This window comes from Chiloscyllium plagiosum, unplaced genomic scaffold (assembly GCF_037043375.1).
Source record: "Chiloscyllium plagiosum isolate Xiang-an unplaced genomic scaffold, Cpla_swu_hap1 HiC_scaffold_15, whole genome shotgun sequence".
Lineage (NCBI taxonomy): Eukaryota > Metazoa > Chordata > Chondrichthyes > Orectolobiformes > Hemiscylliidae > Chiloscyllium > Chiloscyllium plagiosum.
Genome location: NW_028270153.1, coordinates 52,536,083 through 52,563,928, shown reverse-complemented (window position 1 = coordinate 52,563,928; position 27,846 = coordinate 52,536,083). Strand labels below are relative to the sequence as shown.

Genomic DNA, 27,846 nt, shown 5'->3' with positions numbered 1-27,846 from the left:
GTCTTCCCTCAGCGATTGCTTAACAGATGATTGGCAACTTCTTCCCTGCCGTTACCTTCGCTTCATTCACTCCCCTTCAGCTGCTGTTCCCAAATGTCAGTCTTCACCATCTTGCTGTGATGATGGGCAAGAGGAGAGGTTATATCAACACCATCAGCTCCAGCAACAAGATAGAAAACACCCAGCTGTCTCTCCCCCAAAGAGGGATGGACACAGAGATCTTGTTGGGAAAGAGGTGAATCTCCCAACACAGTTTCCAGAGGTCAACTTTCCCTTGACCTGTCGGAGCACCAGTAGCTCAGGAAGCTCACACTTCCATGACAGGTTGTTGTTTACATCTGCAGCCTTGGAATGGGGCTTCTTTCTCAGTGACACTCATGAACATGGATGGAGGATAGCAGAAGGGTGCTTCGCATTGGAGGGCTAATTTCTCTCCTTAAATCCCTAGCTATTGCCAGGTTGTGTGGTCATTTCTCATGCAAACAGAGAATACAAAGGTGTGAGCCTTCATAATGACTTGTGTGAAGAGGAAAAAAAAGACCCTGCTTGTGAAGTGTTGTCAAGGATAAGCTCAAGAGAGCATTGGGCAACAGTAAGTGTGACTGTCAGATGTTCAGACAGGAATGCACAGAGAGGAATGAAGGGAGGTATAAAGTATGTTTGTGCTTTGCTGGAGAATGATGGACAAATTAGCCTTGGACGTGTATATGTTAGGCCACTCACCTGTCAGGTTCGTATTGGGTTCTAAATCCACTTGGGTCATAGTCTCTAGGTTGGAGGGACCACATTCCTGCTACTGACTTCTTCAATCACTTACATCCAAACCTGTTTAGTACAGACTTCTTCAATCACTTACATCCATACTTGTTTGGTACAGGAGACTGCTCTTCTTTCCATCTTTGGCAGAGTTCAGAGTTCACTGAGGCCATACAGAATTCAGAGCAGGATGTTCAGGAAAGAGTGAGAGACCTGGAAAGCAGCCACCTTGGACCTCCTCTCTTTTACTGCGGGTGCTGTTGATGTGTCCCTCAAACTAATTTTGTTGTTCCTTTAGTTAGCAGCCTTTCCCTGACGTAATAAGTCTCCCACTATTTGGTTAGGAAGTAGGTCCACAAAATTCCTCTGTTCCCTCTGTAAGTGATGTATCAGTTATTGTTTCAAGAGATTTGATTGTTGCTGACTAGTCCATCTCTCATTGCCTCTAAGAAGGTAATAATGAGCTATTTCCTTGAGCTACCATATGATGTAGGTATGTCCACAGTGCTGTTCGGCGTAGTATTGATGGAATGGTGATATCATTCTAAGTCAGAATGGTGTGTGGCTTGGAGGGGAATGTGCAGGTGGTGCCATTTCTGTACATCTGTTAAATTTCTCCTAGGTGGTCATGATGGATTTGGAAATAATACTGTGGAAGTCTTGGTTCATTGCTGCAGTGCATCTGATCAATGGTACACACTGCTACCATTGGGAGCCAGTTGAGGAGATAATGAATGTTGAATGTGGTGTATGAGGTGCAAATCAAATGTGCTGCTTTATCCTGGATCATAGCAAGTATGTTGAGTGTTGTTGAGGCTGCACACATCCTGGAAAATGATGAGTATTCCATCAAACTCCTGACTTGTGCTTTTGAGATTGTTGGATAGCTTTGGCAAGTCACAAAATGAGTTAATGTCCACAGAGCTCCCAACCTCTTACCTACCAACCTGTTTAGGCCATGATACTTGCATAATTAGACCAATTTCCAGTCAACGGAAATGCTTAGGATCTTGATAGTAGAGGATTCAGTGTTGGAGAGGCCATTGAATATCAATGGGAGATGTTCAGATTGTTTTTTGTTGGAGATTGTCAATGCTTGGCACCCATGTGTAAATGTTACATCTTACTTGTTAGCCCAAGGCCGGACAATGAACCACTTCAGTGTCTGATGAGTCAAGGAAGATTCTGGACAATGCACAACTACTTGTGAACATCCCCACATCTGATATTATGTTGGAGGGATAGCCATTAGTAAAGTAGCTGGAAATGGTTTGACCGAGGACACTATCCTGAGGAACTCATGTAGAAATGTCCTAGATCAGAGCTGATTGATCTCTAACAACCACAACATCTTCTTTGGGCTAGGCATTGGCTCCAGCTGTGAAGAATTCTCCCCTTGATTCTCATTGACTTCACTTTTACGAGGCATCCTTGCTGCAACAGTCAGTTACCTTTATCACCTCTTGTGTTCAGCTCTTTTATCTGCATTTAGCAAAAGGTTGTATTGAGGTCATGAGGAGAATAAGACTTGCAGAACACAGATTGAGCTTCAACAGGTTGCTGCTAAATAATTGTCATTGGAAAACACTGTTGACGATCCTATCCATAACATTGCTGATAATCGCTAGTAATTGACCACATTTGATTTGTCCTGTTTTTTGGAGTCATAATTTACTTGGACAATTTGCCACCTTGCAGTGTAAATGCCACTGTTCTAGCAGTACTGGATGGAATGGGTGGTGTCATTACTTAGAACTACTTGAATAAAATCAGAATTTTGTGTTACTATTATATCTGGGCACCTCACAGTTCAAGCCAAGCGAACTGTTAGAAATGAAGCTATCAATACAATCCTTGAGCAGCTAACATTCTTCAGATTATGCTTCTCACAGGAAACTGGCAAAGAAAAAAGCATCACTGTACAATCCCATGAATTTGATAAGATTTTGGAGTTTGCATTTATAAAATATATTAGCCAGAAGTACTGTGCCATCATCTTGTAGAAAAATTTTCATGTTTAAAAACTGCTATTGTCATTCATTAGTGTGGTGATGCTGCCCTTTTAACAAGGTATTTCTGTCTGTGGTTCTTTGTCAAAAGGGGTTGTAAGGTCAGTGGTGACGAAATGGCTAACAGACACTGCCGAAGTCAACAATCAGAGGTGGCCTTCAGGTTTTTTTAAAACAGTTGTATAATGAAAGGGGAGTGGCTAGTTCTCCCAGTTCAGCTTTTTTCTAGTTTGGTTTAGTTTTTAGCAGGTAGTCAGAAGCTACGGGTAGCAGAGAAGCAGCTACAGCGAAAAGAGGTTCAGTGTTTCAACAGCAGTCTTGCCTGAACTTTCTCTCTGAAATCTCTCCTGCCTGTAAGACCCTACGTTTGAATTTACCATTTGCCAAGGGGTGTGTTTAGGGGGTGTTGCAGGGATTGGAACAGTTCCTTTGTTAAGTTGCGATAGAGTCGGTCAGGTTTTCAAATAGGTTATTCTAAATTTGGTTCTCTTTTGATTTTGTTTTATCCGTAGTGTGTGAATGAATCCTGTATTGCTTAAAGCCGAGTGGTTTGACCAGCTGCATCACTCCTGGAATATCCACTTTAGATTTGCCTTTAAAAAAATAAAAGTTAGGGTCTGGGCTACCTTCTTAAAATATCTTGAGGGGTCTGGTCTGGTCCAAAACAGACAGGGGGCTCTAAGTGGGATTAATTCTATATTTCCAATTTGGGATTAGGATTGTTGGACTCAAAGGCAGTGAGTGGTAGGTGCTAGTGTCTTTTGTTCTGGGTGTTGAATTCAGTTGGTTTAAACAATGCTCTGTGTAATAAAGGCTCTTTCAGTCACTACTAGTTTTCCGGGGGTGGAAGAATTGACTTTGGGGGCTTTACAAAAGATGAACAAGACAAGCTGCTGGAATTAGCAGACAAGCTGGAGTTGGAGCCTGTCAGGAAAGGAGAGATAATTACAGCAATAGCTCAGCATTTAAATTTGCTGGAAACACCATCAGATTCTTTGGAAATGGCTATAATTCAATTGAAAATGAAGCAGCATGAGGCAAAAGAAAATGAAAAGAGAAAAATAAAGTAAACAGTTTGAATTCTGATTAAAAGCAGAGCAAAAAGTAAAAAGACAGAATCGCTTTAGCAGAACAAAATGTAGAGAGAAGAAAGGGAGAAAGAGAGAGAGTTTAAACTTCATGAATTGGCACTTAGACAGGAAAGTTGGCTTAAAAGGATGGAAGTGAAGGCAGTTGGTAAGCTTAGTGAGGATGGACAAACCATGGTAGCCAAAGGCCTGGTGAGGATCTGTTTAAATATATCCAACCATTGCCTAAATTTGATGAGAAGGATGTAAAAGGCTTTTTCATCTCATTTCAGAGGGTGGCTAAAGAAATGAAGTGACCAGTGACCATGTGGGTTTTGTTGATCCAAACAAAGCTGGTAGGTAGAGCTAGTGAGGTATTTGCATCACTATCAGAGGAGGTAGCTGGGGCATACAAGGAGGTGAAGAAAGCCATTTTAAGTGCATATGAGCTTGTGCCAGAAGCCTCTAGACAGTGCTTCAGGAAATGAAGGAAGGACCCTGGTCAAACAGATATTGAGTTTGAAAGGAACAAACAAAATAATTTTGGTCAGTGGATAAGGGCATTAAAAATAAAGCAAACGTATGATGCTTTTTGAGAGATGATTATTTTGGAGGAGTTCAAAAATTCACTTCCTGAGGTAGTGAGAACTCATGTGGAAGAGTAAAGAGTTAAGATGGTAAGATTAGCAGCATTAGAGTATGATTTGGTCCAAAAATCAAAGTTTGGCTTCCAACATCAATTTCAATCCGTGGGGAATAGAAATTGAGGAAAAGGGAAATCCTCACGTGGAAAGGGAAAGGTAGATCTCAGTGAAGATCATAAGGATAACTTATCACGGTAAAAAGGAAACCAATGAAAGGGAAAAAGAAGTTAAAAAGCTCCAGTGTTTTCACTACAATAAAGTGGGCCACGTGAGATCACAGTGTTGGTGGGTTAGGAAAAGCACTGGGAAGATGAATGAAGGAAAACAGGATTAAACCAGTGAATTTTGTTGGAGTGATAAAGGAAAGCACAGTGGAGGCTGAAAAGCTGCACCAGAATGTACAACCTGGTCAGGAGTTGGTTAAGGAGGAAGTGCCAGATCTTCTCAAATCATTTACATGTGAAGGTAGGCCAGGAGCAACAGATAAAGAGGTTACAGTAGCAATAGATATGGCATCATGTCAATCTTTGATGTTGAGAGATGAGGAGATATGTAACTCAGATGGACTATTGCCAGAAGAAGTGTTAGTATTGAGACAACAAGTGCTCAATTCTGCAGAGAGAGGTTAGAGTGTCCTGTGAAAAGTGAAAAAGTGGTGGTAGGCGTACTGGAAGAACTCTCAGCTCCAGGAATACAATTTGTCCTTGGTAACGATATAGCTGGGTCACAGTAGCAGTGCTGCCTAAGGTGGTTGAAAAGCCAATGGAAAACCAAGCAAATGTGGTATTACAGAAAGCATAGCTGAAGATTTTTCCTGACTGTGTGGTAATGAGGTCACAAAGTCACCAGTTGAAACAGAACAGATAAGAAAGTTGAGGCAGACTTATCAGAGACCATATTTGATCAAATGATCAAGATAAAGGACAATGTGGATATCTTTAGCTCAGAGAAGATAACTGAGTTACAACAGAGAAATGAAAAATTGAAGCAAGTGTATCAAAAAACATATGTGGAAGAGGAATTTGAGTATATTCCTGCTTGCTACTATCTTAAAAATTATGTCTTAATGAGGAAACGGAGACCATCACATATTCTGGCAGATGAGAAATGGGAAGTATTGTTGTATTGCTAGTGGATTATAGAAAGCTTATGAACTCCCAGTAGGAGGTCATTTAGGGGTAAGAAAAGCTCAAGCCAAAATACGATTTTACTGGCCTGGAATGCACAAGGGTGTAGTTAAATTTTGCCAGACATGTCATACACGCCAGGTAATTGGAAAACCGAATGGAGTAATAAAACCCGCACTTTTAATACTCATTCCTGCATTTGAGGAATGTTTTTACAAGAATCTTAATTGATTGCATAGGACCCCTACATAAAACAAAATGTGGGAATTAATATTTGTTAACAATAATGGATGTGTCCAGTAGATTTCCAGAGGCCATTCTATTACACCATATCACAGCTAAAAGGATTGTAGAAGAATTACTCAAATTTTTCACTAGATACGGACTACCCACAGAGACACAATCAGATCAAAAGTCAAACTCTACATCAAAATTATTCAAGGAAGTTACGGATAGCTTAGGAATAAAGTAATTCAAATCCATTGTGTACCATCCAGAATCGCAGGGAGTGCTACAAAGGTGGCAACAACCATTAAAGACCATGTTAAGGGCTTATAGAATATAGAAAACAGTCCAGCACAGTACAGGCCTTTGGCCCTCGATGATGTGCCAACCTTTTATCCTACTCTAAGATCAGACTAACCTACATACTCTTCATTGTCCTAACTTCCATGTGCCTATCCAAGAGTTGCTTAAATGCCCTAATGTATCTGACTCTACCAGCACTGCTGCAGTGCATTCTATGCACCCACCACTCTAAATAAAGAACCTACCTCTGACATTTCCTCTAAACCTTCCTCCAATTACTTTAAAATTATGCCCCTTCATGCTCGACATTTCTGCCATAGTTAAAAAGTCTCTGGCTAGCCACTCTATCTGTGCCTCTCAACATCTTGTATACCTCAATCAAGTCACCTCTCATCCTTCTTTGCTCCAATGAGAAAAGTCCTAGCTCCTGGTAAATTTCCTCTGCACACTCTCTAAAGCTTCCATGTCTTTCTTATAATGAGGCAACCAGACTGAACACAATATTCCAAGTGTGATCTAACCAGGACTCTATAGAGCTGCAGCATAACCTCGTGGCTCTTAAAGTTAATCCTCCTACTCATGAAACCAACACACCATACACCTTCTTAACAACCCTATCAACCTGAGTGGCAACTTTGAGAGATCTATGGACATGGATTCCAAGATCCTTCTGTTCCTCCACACTTTAATCCTGTATTCTGTATTTAAATTCGACCTTCCAAAGTGAAGGGTTTCACACCTTTCCAGGTTGATTGGGATTAGGAATTCCATTTGTACTTTTTGTCATCAGAGATGCATCAAAAGAATCGACCAAATTCAGTCCATTTTAATTAGTTTTTTAGGCGTGAAGTGAAAGGCCCAAGAAAATTGATTAAGGAGAAATCTGGTGAGTCAGAATTCGGAACCACATATTTGGACTATGTGTCAAATTTCAGGAAATGATTAAATAAAGAGGGGGAGTTGGCTAGACAGCATTTAAAAATATCACCGCATATGATGAAACAGGAAGCAGACAAGAAATCAAAAACTCACTATTTTGCTAACGGAGATAACGTGATAATGTTACTTCCAGAGACAAGTGAACTTTTAAAAGCAAGGTTTAGTGGACCTTATCAAATTGAAAGGAGACTGAGGGAGCTGAACTATTTGATAAGGACTCCAGACAGAAAGAAATCTCAATTAGTGTGTCATACGAATATGCTCAAAAGGGATTTTGATGGAAAAATGAGAATGTGTTCCTAGTTACAACACAAAAAAAAAACAAATTCAGAGGATTCTGATTTAGACATTCCTCAAATTAAATTGGACAATGAAGAAATTGTCAAAAGTTGGAATAAAGTATTGAGGTGCCTTTCAGAGAAAAATTGAAATGACCTGAAGGAGTTATTGCTAGTTGGAAAGATGGAAAGGAGATCTATGGAAATAAAGCTGGGAAGTACTAATCTAATTCTGCAAAATGTAGATATCGGAAATGTTTTTCCAATTAAGCAACATCCTTATAGACTTAACCCTCTAAAGTTGACACAGGTTCAAAAAGAGGTTGAATGCATACTCCAAGATGACATAATCGAAGTGAGTTGAAATGACTGGATCTCACTCATAGCAATAGTGCCAAAACCAAATGGTACTTAACGGTTATGTGTGGACTATCGCAAAGTCAATGCAGTTACAAAGTCTGATTCGCATCTGATTCCATGTTTGAAAGATTGTATTGAAAAGGTGTGACAAGCAACGTATGTTTCTAAGTTGGACTTACTCAGAGGATACTGGCAAGTCCCTTTATCTGAAAGAGCTGGGACAATTTCAGCTTTCATAACATCAGATAGACTGTATCAATTTAAAGTCATACCCTTTGGCATGAAAAATATACCAGCCACATTTCAAAGATGAATCAATAAAGTCATTTCTGGATTACCCATTTGTGCGGTTTACATCAATGACCTGGTGATTTTTAGTCACACATGGAAGGAATATTTGCAACATTTATCCGAATAATTTGATCAACTTTAGAAGGCAGGCTTAGTGATAAAGCTGGCTAAGAGTGGGCAGCACGGTGGCACAGTGGTTAGCACTGTTGCCTCACGGTGCCAGAGACCCAGGTTCAAATCCCGCCTCAGGCAAATGCCTGTGTGGAGTTTGCACACTCTCCCCGTGTCTGCGTGGGTTTCCTCCGGGTGCTCCGGTTTCCTCCCACAGTCCAAAACTGTGCAGGTTAGGTGAATTGGCCATGCTAAAATTGCCCGTAGTGTTAGGTGAAGGGGTAAATGTAGGGGAATGGGTCAGGGTGGGTTGCTCTTTGGAGGGTCGGTGTGGACTTGTTGGGCCGAAGGGCCTGTTTCCACACTGTAAGTAATCTAATCTAAAAGAGTGAACTTGTCAAAGCCCAAGTCACCTTCCTGGGCCATGTTGTTGGACACGGACAGATGGCCCCATGGAATGTAAAACAATGGTAGTTGGGGAGTTTCCCATACCATCAACGAACACAGCAGTACTACAATTCCTGGGATTGAGTGGATTTTATCAGAAATTTGTACCGAATTTTAACAGTGTGCCTGTTCCATTCACTGAATTGTTAAAGAAAGGCAAGAAGTTTCAGGGGACATCAGACTGTCAGAAGGCATTTGACAGCCTGAAAGCTGTGTTAACCACTGCCACACCGAATTACACAAAGCCATTCAAGATGGCTATTGGTGCGAGTAATGTGGGTATTGGTGCTGTTCTCATACAGGAAGATGACGACTAGATAGAAAGACCGAGTGGATATTTCTCCAGGAAATTGAAAATTCATCAACAGAAGTATTCAACAATTGAGAAGGAGACTTTGAGCTTGGTATTGGCGTTACAACTCTTCAACATGTATCTGAGACAATCATAATACTAATCATAACTCATTAAAGTTTTGGGCGAAATTTAAGGACAAACATTCTAGACTGTTTAGATGGAGCTTATTATTGCAGCCATTCAGTTTGAAAATTGTGCATGTAGCAGGGCAAGGAAATATGTTTGCTGATGCATTGTTGAGACTTGGTGAGAAACAGAGGTGTTCAGTGGCAGGAGTATCAGACAGAAATGGAATGTAGTAGTTCATGTTTGCATGGTTATAGTCAATGTAATCAATGCGATGTATATTTATTGTAGTGTACGAACAGTGTAAGGCTAAGGGGTTTTAAAATGAAGCATCTTTGTATATTGATGGGTTTTTTTTAGGGGGAGGTGTGTTACTGCTCTTTTAACAAGATTATTCTGTCCTTGTGTTTTTTTAAAGAAGGGTTATAAAGTCAATGGTGCCGAATTGGCTAACAGACACTGCCTAAGTCAACAATCAGATGTGGCCTTTAGGTTTTTTTTAAGAGACAGTTATATAATGAAGGGGAAGTAACTAGTTCTCCCAGTTCAGGTTTTTTCTACTTTGGTTTAGCTTTTAGCAGGCAGTCAGAAGCTACTGGCAGCAGGGAAAAGATGTTCAGTGTTTCAACAGCGGTCTTGCCTGAACTTTCTCTCTGAAATCTCTTCTACCTGTAAGACTCTATGCTTGAATTTACCATTTACCAGGGATATGTTTAGGATATGTTGTGAGGATTGGAACAGCTCCTTCATTAAGTTGCAATAGAATGGGTCAGGTTTTCAAATAGTTAAAGTACTTTAAATTCTGTTTTCTTTTATTCATGTTTCAACCGTATTGTGTAAATAAATCCTGTATTGCTTAAAGCTGAGTGGTTTGACTAATTGCATCACTCCTGGAATATTCACTTTACATCTGCCTTTTAAAAGAAAAGTAAAAGTTAGGGTCTGGGCTACCTTCTTAAAATATTTTGAGGGGGTCTGGCCTGGTCCATAGCATTAGCATTGCTTTAACAATGAGAAATACCGTCTGCAACTGGAAATCAAAGTCCATGAGGAATTACTAAATTACCATTTAACCATTAACAGCTGTCATGGATTTTGCTTGATATAACATTTTGCAATGACTTGAGTCTGAATTTAATGGATGCAGCAGTATTCCTATCAACTAAGCTGCCTCGTGTCTGCTGTGCCAAAAGCTGTTTGCAACTCCAACACTGCCAATTCCTGACAAGACTGAAGGTTTTCAGGGAGTCTTTGAATGAAAAGAGCTTGCCTCTCAAAACTGCCGGACAATCAGTGAGTCAGCATATCTTGAGTCCCAGCAGCACAAAGAGAGCCATTGCTGAGACTGCAGAAATGCATCAATGACGAGAAACTGTCTCTGGAAGAGAAGTGAGTTTGGCAGGCTCACCGAGGCTGGTCAGGGGAATCCGAGCAAAGAAGGTTGGAGGCTTAGGTGGACAAGGAGTATTCCTGCAGGGCCAACACCATACTTCCCCAACCCCTAATACCCAATCCACCGTTAAGATGCCGGTAATAGGGGAATAATATCTTAAGTGGCCATTCATTTTCCACTTGAGTCCTAATTGGCCTCGGGGTGAGAAGGCAGCATCCGAGGAGCAGGAGAATCGACGTTTCAGGCATAAGCACTTCTTCAGGAATGAGGCTGGTGTGCCAATCGGCATGAGATAAAAGGTGGGGGGGGGGGGATGAATGTAGATTTCTGCAGCTTCCTCATTCCCCTCACCCCAACCTTATCTCAGTCCCAACCCCCGAATTCAGCACCGCCCTCTTGACCTGCAATCTTCTTCCCGACCTCTCCGCACCCACCCCCTCTCCGGCCTATCACCCTCACCCTCACCTCCTTCCACTTATCGTATTCCCAGCGGCCCTCCCCCAAATTTCCCTCCCCCCCTACCTTTTATCTCATACTGCTTAGCACACTAGCCTCATTCCTGAAGAAGGGCTTATGCCCGAAATGTCGATTCTCCTGCTCCTCGGATGCCGCCTGCTGCGCTTTTCCATCATGACACTTTTCAACTCTGGTCTCCAGCATCTGCAGTCCTCACTTTCTCCTAGGGGTGAGAAGACCAATTCAAGCGGTGGGAAGTGATGGCCTAGTGGTATTATCACTGTTTTTTAAATCCAGAGACCTATCTCATGTTCGGGGGACCCAGGTTTGAATCCTACCATGGCAGATGGTGGAATTTGAATGTGATAAAAATCTGAAATTAAGAGTCGAATGATAATCATGAATCCATTGCTGATTGTCAGGGAAAAACCCGTCTGGTTCACTAGTATCCTTTAGGGAAGGAAACTGCCATCGTTACCTGGTCTGGCCTACATGTGACTCCAGGCCCACAGCAATATGGTGGACTCTTAACTGCCCTCTGGGCAATTATGGATCGGCAAAAATCGCTGGCTGAGCCAGAGACACCCTCATCCTGTAAATGAATAAAAGGAAGTTAATTGGCGAGGATCTGGAAGGGAATAGTCTCTTATTCTCACACTTTCTTGCCTGATTCATGCTCATTCCCCCAAAGCTCCAGGCTACTCTGAGGGTGAAGCAAATTAAAGAGAGTCTACTCCTGAGATGCACCAGAGCAAAAAAAAATAAAGTTGTTTGGTTCAGGATCCTTTGAAAGGAAAAGCATTTAGTATAAATATTAACACAAGTTTGATGAGTCCATTTGTAAAGTACATGTTTGTTGCTTTGGAATTGGATCTGCCTCAGGTGGAGTTCACCTCTTGAATTGTTGAGTTGTACAATGAATGGTTCCTTATAGCAACTTGTTATACCCTTTGGCTGAATCTTGCTTGTAGTAATAACTGATCTTGCAATTTTTAATATAACAAATGTTTCTTTTTTAATCATAGGTCAATCTTATGCTTAATGGTAAACCAGTAATTTCTGCTTTTGCTGGGGACAAGGATGTGACTCGTGAAGCTGCCACTAATGGAGTCCTGCTCTATTTAGATAAAGAAGACAAAGCATACCTGAAACTGGAGAAAGGTAACCTGGTTGGCGGATGGCAATATTCAACATTTTCTGGTTTCTTGGTTTTCCCTCTGTAAATCCCAACAAAATATCTTTGAATCAACATGCATAATTTTCTTGATTATAAACTGATTGTCCTATGTGTTGGTTTTGAAGATCATTTAAAAAGTGTGGATCATTTGTCCCAAATATTAATCTGGACTATACTTGGTCGTATGATACAAATACTCTCAGTGGATGTGAATTGTCTGGTTTATTTGAACCGCTTTAAAGACTTCTGGAGGGAAAGAAAAGTTTACAACATCTTAGCTAATCTGCACAAATGAGAAAGGACATAAAGTGGAAAATCATAAATGAGAGGAAGACACCCTAACTGCAGTTGACGTTAAGATGGAACAGTTTGCCTGCAAAATTAGTGACAAAATGTCTGGACTGGATACATCTGTGTACATTCACAAATATGTTTTGCCTTTAAAAAGCCTGTCAATGAGGTTAGATGCATTTAATAATGGCTTAAATTAAAGTTGCATTATTAATACACCATTCAAAGGAGGAAAAAAAACCTGGTTTACCATAGTATAATGGTGGATTTGGGATATGTATGTAAGTTCATTACCATGCTTCATTTGCTTACATTGCCTTAAAATACATAGACTTATATGTACAATTCTGCTTTGTCATTATTTACCTTTAATATTTAAAACAAGGTGTTGCTTTAGGTTTGCAATGCACTTTACCTGAACACACTTTTCATTTTTAATGGAATAATTTTTCAATGAAATGAGCTTTCATGGGCTAATGGTGATGTTGTGCTGCCTTCAGGGTGCTGTATAATCAAAACTGATTTCATAACAATTTAGTTGGATGGCGACGTCATTCTGAAAACTAGCCCCAGCTGCTGGCATTGTTTCCGACACCTAACCCCATTTGTGGAACAGCGAACCACCAAACTAACACTTGGGAAAGTGTTCACTCTGTCTCAAACCTGTAATCATTTCACCTTTGCTTCAGTTCATAATCCATCTGCTATTAAGAACTAGGCAATTGACCAAATTCTTATCAAAGCTACAAGAATGCTGTTAGATTCCATACATATTTTACTTGAAGTTTATTTTAATTTAATGTTATTATCTCTGTCTCACTGAGCTGAAATTTGTGGCATGGGTTTGGAATATAGACATTGACTATCTTAATAATGGAGTACCAACAGTTTCAAAGCTGACTTAGCCGGAGAGTTGAATTCAAAAATTTTGTTGAAACATCCACCTAACATTACTTCCAATCTGATCTGTTTCCAGCCAAATGAACATCAAGCAAAATATTGTAACTGAGATCAACATGTCTTACACAGTTTGCACCTCTAAATTTAACAGGAATGAGTTAATTGCTGTCTCACATCAAGTATAAGCCATACTTTACAATGTAACATTCCTGAACAATCAACCAAACTTTGATAAGAAAACTGCAACAATCAGTGTTGAAGTTCCGGGATATGAATATACTCATTAAAGTCTGTGCTGAAAATATATTAACTCAAATAATCTATTATTTATATTCTAAAATTGTGGTTGGAGTTAATACTTTCTTTTATAGAAGACATCCAGTTTGGGTGTATTATAGGAAAACCATTATGACAGCAGACCTATTGAAAACTCAGTTTATTAACCACTGGAATTGCAAACTTGAAGCTGAGGGAATAAAATTTAAAAAACTCTTGCCACATGCTGCTGGTTGATAAGGCTCATGAGAGAATTAGTTTCATTTTTGGAACTACTTTTGCCTTATTGAATAATAAACAAAATAACATTGCTCAAGGTGACATGTGTAATGGTTGCATCATAAAGTGACCTATGTGTCTATGAAGTAGCTTTACTTAAATATGACAGCCCTGACAATTTTCCACAGTTAAAGCATCATTTCCATACATTTGTGTAGAATTCCACTCTATTGTAGAAAAGAACTTAAAACAAATATTGTTTGGTGTGGTTAAAAAGTCAAGCCTTCCAAGTGTCCTCATGATTTAACAAAATGTGTACAAGTGACATTTTCTCATGGGTATTTAGTGTCTTACTTTGATAAGCCTCACTGTATTTGCAGGCATAGTTTCTATGAATAAAGGCTTTTTGATTCAAGTATATATGACAATGAACTAAATTGATTTTATGGAGTACAAGTTCATGTCAATAGAATTCCAATGTTCAGGAAGCAATCTTCCTGTGACTGAACATTTTTGGTGGTAGTCTGGAAAGCAGTGAAAATAAAATAATATAAAATGGTGTATATGATTTCGGACAGCACTCTAAATTATACATGTATTCAACTCATGATTCAGTTTCACAATCAACTTAATGACAAAGGATATTGTGGTCAAGCCATCCACTGAGATGTTTTTGATAGTTGCATTCGTGATTTAACATTTCCACAATTGGTCTTTGAGAGACCTGGCTCTCACAGAAAGTAAGAATAGAAATGGAAAGATAGTGGATTCTTTCGCTTTACTTTACCAATTTTTCCTCATGTCTTGACCAGAGTTGTTCATGCCCCATAGTTGTTGACTGACTTGTCATATAGTTATCCAATTCCTACTTTAAATTTGCAAATACAGCCCCTGTGACAGACTATGAAACTCTAAAGGTCAGCAGTTTTTTCCTAACCACTAGATGCTTGCGTGTCTGTTCAGGTCAATTGATAGTTCTGGAAAATGCATGGGGGCACCATGGATCTTTTGTTCTGGTCTCTAATGAAGTGACTTATCAAAGTGCCACCACTGTCACCCAAGTTGAGATTGACTAATTATTTCCTGGTCTCCATGGGCTAGGTCAAGAGAAAGAATGATTTCTCACTATTTTATTGTTTCCTCCTAATTTCTGATCCTGTTATTTATGGAAATAAATAGATTTGGTGAGGGGTGGTGAGGTGAAGGTAAGTTCAAACTTCAAGTGATATCATTCCCCATTTTAATAAGAATTTTTAAAAAGCATTACAAAAGAAGAGACATTCAGCATTTGTCTCACCTCTTTGCTGAGCTGTCTTTTAACTTAAAGCCTTGACAATATTATTACAGTGCCACCACTGTTGTGAGAAAATGCTACTTGTATATTCTGACAGTAATAGTGGTCTTTTAAGAAAATACATTGCTGTTTAAATTAGCCTGTGACTTTTCTGTAAATCAATATAGTTTGCTGTCACAAAGCTTACGGAAAGATTTGGAATAGTATAACAGCCAAACTCAGTGTGTGCCTGCGTGTGTAATATGCAGTACTGAAGAAATAGAGTTGATCAGATTGAATGGTAAATATTTTCAAGTTTGTATCCATTATTAGCAGATACACATCAATTATTGCTCAATTCAGGATAAAGTTCATTTAATAAAGGCAAATGAAAAGATTTCTTCCATGCTACTATCAACCAGACAAACTTATTCAATTCCATAACATGGCTAAGAACTCTTAACCAAACCTCTGTCTAATATTACACAGTAAGTGGCCCTACTTTGATTCTGATAGGGAACAGGGTTTTCGTTAAAGATTATTTAATATTCGTAATATAACTCAATCAATTATTCACTACACAATCCTACCAATTTGTCTAAAATTGTAGGGGTTTTCTATTTTTCTTCTCAAATTCTGAGAATCACACAAGACTGGAAATTATCAGAAGCCAATTTATTTCAATTCTACTTGATACAAGTCTGAGTTTAGAGACATTTGTGATGTTTGAAATAAATCTTCTTAAAATTAATCGTTACCACTATAGATCGATGCGGAGGTACTTGTGTGACAGAATATCTTCTCATGTTAGACCAACAATGCATTGATTGACATATATATATATATATATTTAAAATAATACAAATAAATAATGGATAAACTGCATCCATGCATATTTCTTTTTTAACTAACACACAAATTTCTATACAGAGCTATAGAGATATACAGGACGGAAACAGACCCTTAGGTCCAAATGTGTGTCTGTATATATGGTATATTGCTGTTCTTATTCCCCAGTCTTTCTTCTATAATCCTTTTATCATCTCTTTCTAACTCCTCCTACCTGAGCTATTTCCCTTTTGGCATGTTTCTCTGTTTTGGTATTGTCCCATTCTTACCTAAAGTACATGTAGGGATAGTTGGCCTTATAAATCAACATGATAGGTAGGACCTGTAGATGGTTTGCAACTGTGCAATGTGTTCAAAGCACACAAAAATTTAGATGGAAATACAAATTCTCAATGCTTTGTTTTAAAGAAACTACATCATCAAATTCTCACAGTTGACTCACTTTGACTGCCAACTGAATCGCCATTATCCAGTAGCCCAGGATGTCAGATACATTACTTATGCTGTCCCCTTTTTAAACAACAAACATGTTGTCAATTTTTCCACTCTTCCTGAATATGCAGTCCCATTACTGAGGGAGCAGGTAGAGATCCATGGGAGTTAATTAACTTTCAGTACCGTATTCAATGAGTAATTTAGCCGATTGCTTTTTGGAAGACTATTTGACCATCAGAGGCCAAACCATTCTTATCCTTAGCCAACATCAGCATGTGTGAAGTTGCTGTAAAATAAGAATTTGCTATGCTAACCTCGGAAGCAATGAGGCCCTTTGGCACACAATTTTGTCTTTCAAGCATGCAAGTTATATAAAACATCTTACCCCCAATAAAATTTTGAATAGACCAACATGTTTGTGGCTCATGGTATCTTTGTGGGAGATGGCTCTGATGATGCCTGTCCTCCAGTTCCTTTGGAGCTGTGGTATTCATATTGTGTAGCTCTCAGAGATATTCTTACAAAGGATTCTAATAAGTAATATGTCTGTGTGCGGGTCGTACTTGAAAACAGTACTGAAATATTCATAGAATATGACATTTGGAATTTGAAAAAAACAAATTATCTCTGTTTCTTTTTGGATCTATAAAAAATTCAATTACGTTTTCAATAATGTGTCTAAAAAAGATAGATAACATTTTCTGTCCATATCTGTTTAGGTGGAGATAACTGTGGAACTGTTGAAACTTGTTAAAGGATCCTTCTAATGAACAGTCTCCTGAGAACATTTTTAATCCTTTTGGGCTGTCTTTCACTCCAAGCCAAGTGCAGAACTTAATCAGAATTGAGAATACAGCTTGATTTGTATTCTTTACCACCATTGTTGCCTTGTCCTTTTGTGTAATCATACCCTATCTAAAGTAAAAAGAATATGGACTGAATTTAGTGACTACAGTGGTGACCCTGAAACCCAGTATGGCCATCTCCAGAAGCTCTGACACGTTACTAGGCAGTTCAGGCTTCTGTTTCTCTAAGTGTACAAATCCCACTTTTAAGAACGACTAACATTCAGAGAACTGGCACCTCTTACAGCTCCAGCAACTAAGACCAATGGCCATTATTAACATTGCAGCGATCTGGAAACACCAACAAGAGAGCAGACCCTAGAATGGAGATAAGAGTATTGCACTTGTTGGGGCCAGTCAGGCAGGTCATGATAGGAGGTGCAGTGTGGGTCTTTGTTGAAGGAAAAGGAGTTGTGCTGTCTGACAGGGTGGTTCCTTGCTGCTAGTGTCCATGCATGGACCCCAGCATATGTGATCAGGACTGCCCACCCGCTGATCCTACAGGGATGCTGCCAGTCTTCCCATGTGGCTTAACTCCCATTCTCAACCAACCCCTTCCAAACATTGACAGAGTATAAGCAATGATAAGATGAGGCCTTTAAGTGGGTTCATTTTGCCACTTAAGCCCTCAGTTGGTCTCTGTGTGGAAAGATCCTTTACAGCTTTTGGTAACCCTGAGTGCATTGCAAGGTATTAGGAAGGTGATAGATATTCCGTTTCATGCCTTCCCTTCTGCCCTGAGTCCCCGTTCCCAGTCTGCTGCAAGCAAGGAGATGAAATTCCTTCCAGCATGTGGAAGCAGGGCCATTGTTGTTAAAAATGCCAGTAAATGGCTTTTTTAATCAACAATCCCATCTCCATGTTGACTAGAGATCCATGGTTGAAATCATGACAATCCTTGGAAATCTCTGAAGTTGCAAATCACAAAAGAAAGAGGCATTGAGTGTTGGAACTTAAAGGTATTCACACATCAAGTTATTTGAATTCTATTTCTGAATGTCATCATTCAATTTGAATTTAGAAATGCTGAGCAGAGACCTACTCAAATGGTAGGAAATTGCCCTTACAGTTTACGCCTTCAAAGCAATAAAGGTTCATTTTCATAGCGGGAAGAGGCATAGACCATACTTCCTAATCTGATTCTTCAGCTTTGAATGGATACAGTACTAGGACAGCCTTTAAAATGGTGAAGAAAGCAAATTAATGCTGCCTTAAAAGAAAGAAGGGAAAAGGAAGTCAAAATCATTTGCCTTTGAATATGCAAAGAGAGATATGAAACCAGTATTTGGTAATTTGGATGATATTTACAAAGTGTGAAAAGGTTCATGTGAATCCTAGACTTCAGCATGAACCCATTCCATTGAGTATTTAACTTCTGTGTTGTATAATTTACCTCCTACCATATTAGTAAGGTATCTGTTTGGCTGCTTGCAGCTTGCTGAGAAAAGTTAGAGAACAGTTTAGACATCTTGCCTATAGCATTGGACACACTCCAAGGACAGGCTGCCAATATCTTGACTATCAAGTTCCCAGAAAATCACTGCCCTCTTCTCCAACTCCGCTGAAGTTGGCTCAGAATTCTTAGGTATGACAAGAAATTGTTGACATGAAACGTGCTGTTGAATGAAACTATCTTCAAAAAAAATGTTCTTTAGCATCATCCTTCCCCTTAATGAGAAATTGGAATAAAAAAAGAAAAGTAATTGCTTATTTATGGTTGATGTAGAAATAAAAGATTGGACAGAATGGGGAAGGTCCTCTGTGATTACATTTTGATGCATGAGGTTAATGTATGCTGCCTGCCTGCCCATATTTCTGAGTTAAACTGCAAATCCATTTTTTTTCATTTTGCTTTACATTACTTTTATTAAATATGAATAAAGATTGGGCTCATTCAATAAGCAGGTATTTTTCCTTAAATGTCTTGACTTGTTTCTGCCTAAAGGCTTGACAATGCCTAGCCAAACAGATTGCTAATTTTAAAAATATTTTCTTTGTTGTTTCAGACAGTTTGTTTTCATATTATTGTAATAATTTACTAAATGCTGATGGCAACTTCACACTGTTTTGCCGTCCAATTTGAATAAGTTTTGGTCAATAGAAATACCTGCAAAGAAGTTGAATATCAAATATTAAGTGTACTAAAAGTGGTGCACAGAAGAACTGTTTGCATAAATAAAACTTGAATTCTCTTGTGTATAGAAGGCTGATGGATGGTTTAATCTTATTGTTCAAGATGATTAAAGGAGTTGGATAAGTAAAGGGAAATTATTTTGCTTAGTGGGGAATTCTGAATGAGAGGGCAGAAATCTTAATAATAGTGGTAGATCATTGATTGCATTCACAATACTAAGTCACAAAGGGGAGGTGGAAACCTGAAACGTTTGTCAAACAGCAATTAAGATCAAATTTATTGGGAATTTCAAAAGTAAAATTGATAAATGTTTTAAACAATTTTAGCAAAAGTGAAAGGTTTATGGTACCAAAATGGCTGGATACAGTTAAGGTAGAAATTGCCCATGGTTTATGGTAATTAAATGACGCAACAGGATTGAGAGGCTATACAGCCTACTTTGTTCCAATTGTGGAAGTGGAGCTTCAACAATGTAGGAACTTATACTTAATTACACTTCTATGAAGCATTCTAGGATAATGTTGTGGGAATACTTTCAGCATTGTGACTTCTATCTACTGCCTTTAGCAGCTTAACATAAAACTATTAATGTATCTATTTAAGTTTTGAAAAGCCTTTGGTTGAAAATGACAGTTCCACATCAGTGTCATCAGTAAGATTGGCAAACTGCATTGGGTTGTGTTTCTTGTTATGTATAAACCTATTAACCTTGGGTGCAAAGTGTTAAACCCACCCAAAAATCATGTGAAATTATTGTTATCTTCCTGTTGCAAGTCCAAATGATGAATACCTTCTGACTTACCATTACTTGCATAAAAGTCCAAAGATCTCGGTCAAGTGTGATAACACTTAGAATGAAAAGTAGTTCCAGTCTAATTGCTACTCAGGTCTGACACAAACCCATTAACAGTTTCACCAGCTCAGTGCAAGAAAGCAATTCCCTGGCAGATGCTCTATTGCTTTTGTTTTAACAATGATCTACTGAAATGAAAAAATGGATCAGGTATAAAAGAGAGCTTTAAATTGCAAGCTTGTCTCTGTTTTTAATCTGTCACTTGATCGGTCTATCTCAAGCTTCCTACAATGTCAATACTTCTTTGTTTAAAGTGATATAGCCTTTGTCCATCCTTTGGGTTAATAATGGAGCATAGTCTGGAGTTCAGCATGGCAGTTAGTATCTGCATCAGAACAGCCTAATTTGATTTTACCAGTACAAAAATGTATCCTCTAAGCTTAAAGCTGAGAACCATGTTAAAAATCTCTGAAATATAACTCATTTCCAGGTGATAATTTTTTCCTTTGGTTTGCCAGAATGTTTAACCCTGCTGAGTGCTGTTAAGTGCTAACCACTTTGTACCACTTGCCAAACTCAAAAATCAAACTAATCTTAATGGTCATTAAATGATCTTGCCAACACCAACCCCTGACCGTTTGTTTTAACCTGGCTACAATGTACAATTATGACAGATAAAACTGCACCTCTCTGTTTAAACATCAATACTGTCAACAGCTGCCATTCCAATGCTATTACTTATTCAAAGTTGTTACCACTGTTCAATTATAATCACAAGATAAGTAAATGAAATGTCTGACATGACAGATGGAGAATTTCTCCAAATCAGATGTGTTTATCTATGAAATAAGTGGAGGTTAATGTGCCAGTTCTTCCTTAAGTGTGTAAGACCTGTAATTTACAATCACCACAGGTGTGAGTGACTTCAGATCTTTATTCTGCATGAAAGAATGCTGTTATGTATGATCATTGGTATGGCATTTTTGATACACTTTTTAAAGACGTTTTGCAATGCAACACGTAAAAGATATTATTAAAGGATAATTCACTGCAATTGTTACTTTAAAAATAATTGTGCTTAAATTTTAAATGTTAAAAGTATTTGCTAAGAACGTGCGGCAGATGGGAATGTGGATTGAGACCAATTTAAAAAATATATCATTTCAAACTTTTAATAGAGATTAGAATGCTGAGACCTTCTTTGTTACTGTCCTGAATTTGAATCTAATTCTTGAAATGATGTGGTTCTCAGTCCTTGTTTCACTTTTCACAGCAGTGAAGCATCACATCTATTCACAGTGAAAATGTACCATTATCATTTGAGAATTGTACAATATATATCAACTGCAATGTTAGTTTTATAAGTCTTCTGATACTCATGGTGTATCCTAATTTGTCTGTTTATTACATATCCGGTGCATAATGTTTTTTAGCTTGCTTAACAGTAAATAAAAATATATATGGTTAAAGATGGATTGGTCTCGTAATATTTAACTGTTGGCAATCTCAGTGACTAAAGTGTGCAAAATTGATACAAGAATTTGATTATTAAATTCTTTATGTTTAGATCAGAATGCTGATTATATTGAGAAACATTGTGCTCCTGCTTCAATTTAAAGGTAATGTTTCATGATACAAAATCTTCCCCTAATCTATAAAAATAAAATTATGGAATAATTCTTGAAACAGTTCTGGATGAACAGGAAAATGTTTCTCAAGTATGGGATGGCTTACCAATGCATCAGATTTGCCAAGTTGACAGCACTCTTGCTTTAAATCAGCAGGTACATGTTCCAGGCCCAGCACGAAGCTCAGCACATAATTTAGGTTCAGCGTTTCCATGTAGGACTCAGGGTAATGCTACTTCTCAAAGGTGTCATCTTACAAATAAGTTTTTAAATTGAAGATGTACCTCCCTGTGAAGGTGGATGTAAAAATTTTTGTTCGCTTTGAAGGAGACAAAGAAACTCCGAGTGCCCTGTCCAACAATTGTCTATCATTGAACACCAAAAACAGTTCAAATTTTGATTGATTTGGTGCCTGTGGGATCTGTTGATATCATCAGATTCATTGGTTGTAGCACTGAACAAGCGGAGAGAGTGAACGTCAGTAAATAAGTACATTATTTTTTCCTTTGCAGGTGCACAATTGAGTAGTGGCAACAATTTGTTTGCACCAGTGGAGTTATGTGCCAGCAGGCGTTTTGTTTCATTGGTGCAGAATGGATTTGTTCAAAATAACATAAATCTATCCAAATCAAGTTTTAAAGCCATGCTTCAATTATTTAAATACAAAGCATAATCAATGATATAGTTACAAAGTCATACTTTTAAAAATACATTATCAACACTTTGATTGTGAATGTAGATTTTGTTGTTTATCTGTTGTGGTTCTTTTATATAGATCACACCCTTGCATTTGATTGATACACGTTTATTGCTTTCTGCAATTTCTTTCACTAGTTTTAGTGCATGATACATTATCACACTTTTTGCAGATGGATCATGTTTAATTCTCTCCAATGTTTATAACTTAAATGCCACTGCATATGTTCCCATTATGGCACCGATATTTGTTTTTAATTATGATAATTAGAATGTGCAAGGCTTTTGTTTGTGTTAAACTCTACATTATTTTAGTGTAAATCACAAAATATTTGGAGACTAGCATCCTCCATCTGGCCAATTGGGGAATTCATGTTATTGCTTGATTTGCCTGAAATAACTCCAGATTATGTATAATGGTAACATATCATTTTGGTGGCACATTATGAGTTTGTATTAAGAGATGAACTGGAAAAGCACACACAATAAAAGTGAAATGTTCACTAAGATCTCATAAAATTAGCAAGCAAAAGCTATATTCCATCTGTATATTGAAGAACAACAGAAATACCTCAAATGGCCAGATGGAAGATGTAGCTTTTCATAGCTAATTTAGTGAGATATTTCTGAATACATTTTTTAACTTTAAGTGAATACAAATAAATGCTAGCAATAATCTTGGTACAATGGCCTGTTACATCCTGAAATCAAGTGATCATAATGCACTAAAAGGTTCATTTTCTAGCAGAGTCTATTCATGAGGAGTAAGATAAAATGACCTTTCTCCAGTTGGAAATATAATTTTCCAAACTAATCATGCTTTACTGTAAAACAGGGACATTTAAAACTGATACCAATCTCAACATTCTTAAAAGAATTGTTCTGGTGATTGAGAAAAATACCAGGGTTAAAAGCTGCAGGGAGGGCGAAATGAGTTCACAGTGGATCAGAAAAGCTGGACTTCCATTGCAGAGAGAGCAGCTTTAACCCTATCTTACCAAGTTAAAAAGATAAGTAAACTTTGAGCTAAACCAAATTTAAGGAACACTTTATTTATTTATTTATGAAATGAATTGCAATCTAGAAAGTGAGTCATTGTTTTTGAATTGTTTAGATGATGGAACAATATTATTGAATATAAAGATGCATAGACCTGGAACAAAAACTGGAGGAGAAGAAAATACTTTGTGTGTGTCCATCTGGATCAAAAATCAAGATTACCTGGCAAGCCAGATGGCGCTGTCTCCCTATGTGTGCTCTTATTGACACCATATATTTGAATAAAGATAGTCAGGATAGCTATAACTTGGATGATCTGGCGCAAATAAAGGAATAGTGTTACTAAAATGCTTAAAAATGCTGAATGACTTTATTTGGGAACCAGGACCTTGATCTGACCTCTTTTCCAGAATTAGTGATTTCTACCAATCAGCTATGCTAGTGTTAGTATCTCACTATATGATGTTGTTTGAATCATGTACAGGATAACAACTGAGTAACTTTGTAGTATGCAATTCTCTTCAGAAAACCTGGTGATATCTTGTGTATATTTGTGCAAAAGATGTTAATGTCAAGAAATAGTTCAGGTAGAGGAGTGTGTTATTGTGGATGATGAGAATTACTGTCAAGGTTGAGGATGTCCATAGTTTTTATAAAGTGAAAGAAGCTTTTATGTCAGTAAAGGATTGATACAGTTGCCAAAGAAATGTGTAGACAGGATTTGTTTTCATTTACCTTGCAATGTTGCTGAAAGCTGCCTGAATGTTCTTATATCTTGTGGTTCTATTCCCCACATCTGAAAGTCGAGTTCAAGACAGACTGGTTGAGAAGAAGGCACAACCAAGAACTGATTGCAGAATTAGACAAATTTAGAACTCCACTTATTGCATATTCATGCTAAATGCAATTATACATGGTAGTCTGGTATAGCCAGGCTCAAATTTTAATAATTGTGAAGACACCAAATCATGAACTATATCTACGTTCAATCTAACTAACTCTGCCCAGACTGTGCTATTTATATTGAATGGAGGGTACATCCATGACTTCATTGCAAGATGTCTCCAGATTCCTAAAACCCTTACAGAGCAGCTATTAAAACCAGTGAAGATATTTTTGCAGTTTTATGGAGACATGATTTGCCTGTAAGAGCTAGTGTAAAGAAGAGTGAAAAACATACATAATATAACAACCCAAATGACCTAACTTAGATCTGCATGCAAACAAAAGAGTGATTTGTTACCTTTCCATGCAACACCATATTGTTTAGTTAACCATGGCAACATGTCAAAAAAGTCTAAATTGGGGTGACGTCAAAACTGGAGAGCCTGAGGTCGCCCATTTGAAATTTGGTCAATATGCTCTGCTCAACCTGATCAACTCAAAGAAATCTGAATTGGAACAAGGGCCAGTATAAATCTGAAGCTGCTCTGGTCACACGGCCCAAATTGTATGGGATTAAACATGTGCAACAAGAACATCTGATTTACATACTTGTCCACATACTGGAACTGTAGTACTGGATTTGCAAATCAGCAGAAATTAATGAAAAATGTGATAATGCTTGATCATTTTCACACATAATGGTTCAAGCATTGAAAATAAATATAAATGAAGAAAACTTCAAATCAATTTGAATATTGATTAGTTGTAGCTGAGTCTGAAAATAGGGCTTATAACTTTTCTGGGGCAACCTATTTTAAACTGAATATTACATTCATAATTAATTAGCTGGTAGGTCCTTAAAGGTTTCCTTATAAAAGTATTAGACAATAAACTGGTATAGAATTTATTTGATTGATCAGATCATATCTAGATTTTGTATATGCAGATTAGACAATAGACAATAGGTGCAGGAGTAGGCCATTCTGCCCTTCGAGCCTGCACCACCATTCAATATGATCATGGCTGATCATCCTTAATCAGTATCCTGTTCCTGCCTTATCTCCATAACCCTTGATTCCACAATCCTTGAGACCTCTATCCAACTCTTTCTTAAATGAATCCAGAGACTGGGCCTCCACCGCCCTCTGGGACAGAGCATTCCACATAACCACCACTCTCTGGGTGAAGAAGTTTCTCCTCATCTCTGTCCTAAATGGTCTACCCCGTATTTTTAAGCTGTGTCCTCTGGCTCCACTCACCCATCAGCAGAAACATGTTTCCTGCCTCCAGAGTTCCAATCCTTTAATAATCTTATATGTCTCAATCATATCCTCTCTCAGTCTTCTAACTCAAGGGTATACAAGCCCAGTCGCCCCAGTCTTTCAGTGTAAGGCAATCCCGCATTCCAGGAATTGACCTCGTGAACCTACACTGCACTCCCTCAATAGCCAGAATGTCTTTCCTCAAATTTGGAGACCAGAACTGCACACATTATTCCAGGTGTAGTCTCACCAGGGCCATGTACAGCTGCAGAAGAACCTCTTTGCTTCTATACTCAATCCCTCTTGTTATGAAGGCCAGCATGCTATTAGCCTTCTTCACTATCTGCTGCACCTGCATGCTTACCTTCATTGACTGGTGTACAAGAACACACAGATCTCTCTGTACTGCCCCTTTACCTAAATTGATTCCATGAGGTAAAACACTTTGTTATATTTATCAGCTTTTTATATGTGTCACTTTCCCCTTTCCGAACCTGTCATACCCATTATAATTATGTTTGCCTTGAAAACTATCTTTGTTTGGGTGAAGCTGTTTCTTCTCAGTTCCATCCAACTTTTTAAATGAAGTAGGACAATTGGAGAAAAGATGGTAACAGATGTATTTAGATACCACATCCTCAATGGTCAAGGGATGGTCTATTTTCAGAATTGCAGTGATTTAAGAATTGCGCAGCAGTGAGAATGGGAGCATCAGACATAATCGTTGTCAACTGAATATTGTTAGTATAACTAAAATAAACTATAGAAATACTGAAGAAGGACTTATGCCCGATAAGTCGATTCTCCTGCTCCTTGGGTGCTGCTTGGCCTGCTGTGTTTTTCCGGCACCACATTTTTCAACTCTGGTCTCCAGCATCTGCAGTCCTCACTTTCTCCTATAGAAATACTTCCTCAGAATAGACAATGGATAATAGACAATAAGTGCAGCTGTAGGCCAGTCTGCCCTTCGAGCCAGCACCACCATTCATTATGATCATGGCTGATCATCCTCAATCAGTATCCTGACCCTGCCTTATCCCCGTAACCCTTGATTCCACTATCCTTAAGAATGGTTTCAATGTTTCATTTTTAAAAATGTTTGATAAGTAATTAAGAATTCAGCTGGAAGGTTATTCTTTATTTCCTCATCAATTTAGCAATGTTTAATTTAAAATCCAATATTAAATTTCCTATTATGTTGTAATTCTTCAATTTTCATATATTCTATTCAATTGAAGATAGTATGGAAAAGTTGCATGATTATATATGGAATCATTTTTAATACTAATTCACCAGAATAATGGTATCATTGAAGTATTAATTTTTCTTCCAATTGCTCAGACCTACTTAGTCAAAATAATTAGCTGAGGTATGTTTCAGGTAATTATCTTGAATATCAATGTAAATATTGTAATTCTTAATTACATTTAACATAAATTCAAAGTCATCAAATTACGTACAGATATCTGCTTAGGTCAAAAGCCAGGCTGGCAAGGTATACCAGGTGACCAATTCTGCCCTCTTGGCATTTTACTATTTTCAAGTTACAATTCCTTATTTGCCTAAGTCTTAAATTGGAATGGATATCCGGATAGCAAAGAACATTAACAATTGTGTTCTTTGCAACCATTGAAGTTTACTTAATCGTTTGGTTGCCCTTTGCTGAGATATTGTATCATCGTTAGCCGCAGGTGAGGTGCCAGAAGACTCAAGGTTGGCTAATGTGTTGCCACTATTTAAGAAAGATAGTAAGGAAAAACCAGGGAACTATAGACCGGTGAGCCTGACACTGATGGTGGGCATATCGTTAGAGTGAATTCTGAGGGACAGGATTTACATATATTTGGAAAGGCAAGGACTGATTAGGAATATTCAGCATGGCTTTGTGCATGGGAAATCATGTCTCATTAACTTGATTGAGTTTTTTTTGAAGAAGTAATGCAGAAGGTTGATGAGGGTAGAGCAGTTAACACAGTCTATATGGACTTCAGTAAGGTGTTTGATAAAATTCCTCATGGGAGACTGGTTAGCAATGTTAGATACAGGGAGAACTATCCATTTGGATACAGAACTGGCTCAAAGATAGAAGATAGAGGGTGGTGGTGGAAGGTTGCTTTTCAGACTGGTGGCCTGTGACCATTCATATGCCACAAGAATTGGTGCTGGGTCCATTGCTTTTCAACATTTATGTAAATTATTTGCATGTGAACATAGTAAGTTTGCAGATGACACCAAAATTAGAGGTGTAATGGACAGTGAAGAAGGTTATCTCAGAGTACAACAGGATCTTGTTCAGATGGACCAATGGGTAAAGGAATGGCAGACAGAGTTTAATTTAGATAAATTTGAGGTGATGC

General features: G+C 38.1%; 1 protein-coding gene across 1 annotated transcript in view; it reads left to right on the top strand.

Moving 5' to 3' along the window:
• Positions 1-21,492, top strand: part of cbln4 (cerebellin 4 precursor) — a 150,065-nt gene extending 128,573 nt beyond the window's left edge. The window contains exon 3 of the mRNA XM_043710210.2: positions 11,853-21,492. Within this exon, the coding sequence (XP_043566145.1) occupies positions 11,853-12,050 (198 nt within the window). The 3' untranslated portion in view covers positions 12,051-21,492. The remainder of the gene's footprint in view (positions 1-11,852) is intronic.
• Positions 21,493-27,846: the final 6,354 nt, after the last annotated feature.